Source organism: Belonocnema kinseyi, chromosome 2 (genome assembly GCF_010883055.1).
Source record: "Belonocnema kinseyi isolate 2016_QV_RU_SX_M_011 chromosome 2, B_treatae_v1, whole genome shotgun sequence".
NCBI classification, from domain to species: Eukaryota; Metazoa; Arthropoda; class Insecta; order Hymenoptera; family Cynipidae; genus Belonocnema; species Belonocnema kinseyi.
This window is the reverse complement of record NC_046658.1, coordinates 113,202,577-113,207,083: the sequence shown is the minus strand read 5'-3', so window position 1 is coordinate 113,207,083 and position 4,507 is coordinate 113,202,577. Positions and strand designations below refer to the sequence as shown.

Genomic DNA, 4,507 nt, shown 5'->3' with positions numbered 1-4,507 from the left:
CCATGTAAAATACATGAGTGACCTTGTACTTTCGATATGCAGGTTTGCCGCACAAGTACCCGTCGGAATGGCGTAGTGCTAGAGATAGTGGCAATAATGTAAAGCAAAAGAGGAGTGGGCTCATGGTGTCGCCCTGACAGACACCTCTCTGAAACGTGACCTTGTTAGTTGTCACACGATTTTTTCCAGATAAGGTAGTAAATCTGGTTTTCCAAAGCGGCATCAATCTCTCTATGCACCCAACTATTTGCGGATGAACCTTTAAGATTTCCAAAAGACTCTAAATACTAACATTCATAAAATTAAGAGATTTAAATAAAAATATTAATTTTTAACAAAATAGCAGAACTTTGAAGTAAAAAAAAAGTTAACAAAATTTTAAATGAATAAAATGCGAAAAACAATATTTTCAACTTAATACTATTTTGAAATTATTCACCAGATGAAAATTGATTTATTTACTTTGGATTCAGCAAAAGCATATTTCACTGATATTTCTAGTGAGATAAAAATATGTGTTCAATTTCTTGTTTGGAAATGAAATCAGACGATTGTTTTATACATGATTACTATATTCACAATTAACAAAAAAATTCAACTTTGGTAAAATTATATATTGTAATTTAAATTGATGATATCCCAATCATATACAAACAATAATTATCTCCATTTTGTCAAAATATGAATTTCTTACGTTTGGTTCAATTACTCTTCATTTAAATTTACACTTGAAAAATTAATTTTCTACGCACAAAGACAAAAATTTTAACAAAATAGTCAAATCTTCGACCGAAGTGATGAATTTTTGAACAGAGATTGTTAATTTTTTAACCAAACAATTGAAAGTTAAAATAAAAAATATTTTTTCAATGAAATGGTTACACTCTGAACAAAAAAAGTTAATTATTCAAGCAAAAACTGCATAGTTCAATTTTCAGTAAAAAAATTGTCAACTAGAAAAAACGAATTTTGAACGAAATAGTATAATGTTCTACTAATGTGATAAATTTTCAAATACAATAATGAAAACTCAACTAGAATAGTTAATTTTCAAATTGAAAAGATGAATTTTCAACTAAAATGATGAATCATGAACTATAATGATAGAATTTTCAAAGAATAAGATAGATTTTCTAACAATAAAGACGAATTGTCAAAATTCGTAAATTGCCAACTAAAAAATGAATAATGAAACTTTCAGTGAAAAAAACTTTAAATTTTAACTGAAAAATAGAGTTGTCGAGTAACATGGAGGAATATTTAACCGAATTAATTAAAATTTAAATACAAATATTAAGCGAGAAAAAGAATTTCAACCAAACTTTTCAAGTTTTAAGCAAAAAGATAAATTTTTTATCAAAAATATAATTTTTTATCAAAAAGCCCGAATTTTTTAAAACAAAAATACAAAAGTTAGATTTTAACTTTAAAAAAATTAATTTGCAACCATATAGACAACTAATATTCAACAAAGCAGTAGTTAAATACAGTAATACAAAGCTATTTTACGAACAAAAACAATGTTTCGTAATTTCAAAATTATTACTTTTTTTAAGCGAGCTCTCGTAAAAATTCCCTGACAATTTCAGCTTTTCCAGATAAGTACATACCTTCCTTTCATTATGAGAACAAACGTTCATTTATGCCTTAAACTTTTCTGTGGGTCCAAATAAACCAAAACAACTTTCTCGCGCTACATCAATTGAAAACATTAAAAATTTTAAGAGCAAAATGTAAACATTGCCTACCATTAGTATTTACAATTGGAGAGTTGTTAAACGCTTCAAGATGATTATCGGATCGAATCCTAAGTCAGTATTAATTATGCACCTGTAACCGATAGCACAGGTACCAGAGAATTTTACATTACAGGTACCGAACAGATGTTTTCAGTCCCCGTATTCGCCTTGTTTTAAAAAAGTGCCTGAAGATAAACCTAACCTCAGTTCTCCAGGTTCTACTTCCGGAGAACGCACAAGCGCACGTGAACCAGTATGAACTGATGTAAGAAAAAAAAAATGAAAAGAGCAATAATTACCAAGGAGTCGTCCCCATTGTCAGCGCTCATAGCCTAACTTAAAGGAAATCTTGGCTCCTCTTCGCTGCACTCTGGGCTTTCTGTAATCCGCATTACGTGATCCATTTATCCCAGCACTGAATTATCATTATCCGCAAATCCTGCTCCTCTTTTCCAATTTCCACGCTCTCGACGCACCTGTCATATGGCATCGCACGCAGAAGGTCCAGAGATTCAGGAGGGAGAGGGACGAGAACACTGACACAAGAAACGTCAACGACACTCGCACGAAGCACGAGACTCGTCGACGAAGCACATGGTCATAACCTTTCCTGACAAATTTGAGCACAATTTCACGTCTCACTCGAGCAAACACCCCGACCTTCGCAAAATCACCCACGTTCCTTTTTTCACAGCGCACTATCAACTAACCTCTGCACGGGCCCGCGAACGTAACTCCAGTGCTCCAGTCAGTCTGACAGACGCCATTCTCTTCTCTTCCTCCAGACTCCCCACCACGAGCGAAAACCGGTGTCACTGTACCGGTCGATTTGAATTTGCATTCTGCACGCATTGACAAATTATTTCACAAGAGAAGTCTTTGTCAATATTCTCTGAAGGAGATGTAGTTTGAACAGGTTGTTTATAAGAAACAAGGCATGACTTTGACAGATAGTGGACAGTTGCCGCTGGGCGGCCATCTTTGAATTTCTTTTAACTTGACGCATGCGCGTCGGTACACTTGACCAAACGCGCTTAATTTGAATTTAGAAGTGATTGCCGTGTTTGAGAGTAACGCGATATTCGGCCCGTTACATGTTTTTAGTAACCCTGCTGGAAATAAAAAGATAGAGATCCTATCTTTTGGAGTTATTTTCAATATTTACGATTAAAAAAAATAGAAAAAATGTATCCTATTCTATCTCCTTGTGAATCTGAATCATCTCATCCTATCCTACGTCTTTTTCTATACCTTCTTTATCTCATCCTATTTTTTATCTATCCACGTCAATCTTTCTCTCTCTGTCAATATGAATTCCTTTCCCAGTGGGCACAAAATTTGACGACGTCTTTGCGACATCGTTATGTCGTTATGTCCATGTCGTGAAGGTGTCTTTACGGTAGCGTAAATAAATCGTCAGATCATACGACTTATTTATGATACCGTAAAGACACCTTCACGACATGGACATCTGATGTCTTAAAGTTCTCGCAAAGATGTCGTCATGATGTCGTAAAGACGTCGCCAAATTTTGTGCCCACTGAGTTGTATCTTTTTCAATCTCTTCTTCTTTTTTCATCCTATTCTATGTGTATGTTTTTCTATCTCTTTGTCAATCTAAATCCCCGTCTATTTTTTTAATCTCCTCATTATTATCTTATCCTATATCCTACGTTTATCGTTTTCTACCTCCTTTTCTCTATCCCATCCTATTCCTTATTTATCTACCCTTCTATCTTTTTTGATTTACTCTTCATTATCTCATTCTATCCTTAGTCTATATTTTTCCAGCTCTTTCTCAATACAAATTTACTATTTAATTTAAAGTTACTCTTTCTCATACTATCCTAAGTTTATCTTTGTCCATCTTCTCTTTTTTATCCCATCCTATCCAACGTCTATCTTTGTCCATCCCCTCTTCTCTATCTCATCCTATCCTTGATCTATTTACGGAAATCTATTTCTACCTCTCTATCAATCTAAACTCCCTTATATCTTCTTCAATCTCTACTTATTTTCTCATCCTTCCCTATCTTTCTCTATCTCTTTGTCAATATGAATTCACGTCTATCATTTCAATCACCTCTTCCCTATCTCATCCTATCCTTTATCTGTCTACATCAATCTTTTTCTATCTCTTTGTCAATCTAAATTCCCAACTATGTTTCTTCAATCTCTTCGGTATCCTATTCTATCCTGCAGCATTTTCTTGTTTAATGAGCCCAGTGGACAACAAAATTAAGGATGTTCTAGAGGCGGTTTTGGGACATCCAAAAGACGTCTTTTATAACATGTATTTTGGTAAACCTAGGGATGCTCTTAAAACGTATAATGGCAGTACGCAAGATGTCCCGAGAACGTCTATGTCTTTAAGACGTCTTATGCCATCTTTAGGACATTGGACGTCTTAGAAACGTTGAATGGCCTGGCATAGGGCGCTCTTGCGCTTTTTATAGTTTTGTGTCCACTGGGAGGTGATCTGTCATTATTGAGCAATGAAAGGCTTGAAATCGAAAGCTACAATGAAGAATATATGGAAAAAAGTCCAAAAGTCTAAATTAAATCTGGATTTCTATGTTTTCAGCCTCTTGTTTGGATATTACAATGATCAGAGTTAATAAATATTTTCATTTTATGATCAATTATAATGATTATAATCATGTCAGTAAAAGTAACAGCTCTATATACTACTATATACTACTAGGTTAAGAATTTTACGAGGGAGGGGGTCACGCCAAAAACTAAGGTTTGGTGACGGGGGGGGGGGG

General features: G+C 34.3%; 1 protein-coding gene across 2 annotated transcripts in view; it reads right to left on the bottom strand.

The window, feature by feature from the left end:
* Positions 1-2,691, bottom strand: part of LOC117167933 (ral guanine nucleotide dissociation stimulator) — a 114,357-nt gene extending 111,666 nt beyond the window's left edge. For both annotated transcript variants that reach the window (XM_033353185.1, XM_033353186.1), the window contains exon 1: positions 2,039-2,691. Coding sequence is in view for 1 of the 2 variants with exons in the window: in XM_033353186.1 (XP_033209077.1) it covers positions 2,039-2,068 (30 nt within the window). In the remaining variant the exon portion in view is untranslated. The remainder of the gene's footprint in view (positions 1-2,038) is intronic.
* Between the last annotated feature and the right edge of the window lie 1,816 nt (positions 2,692-4,507).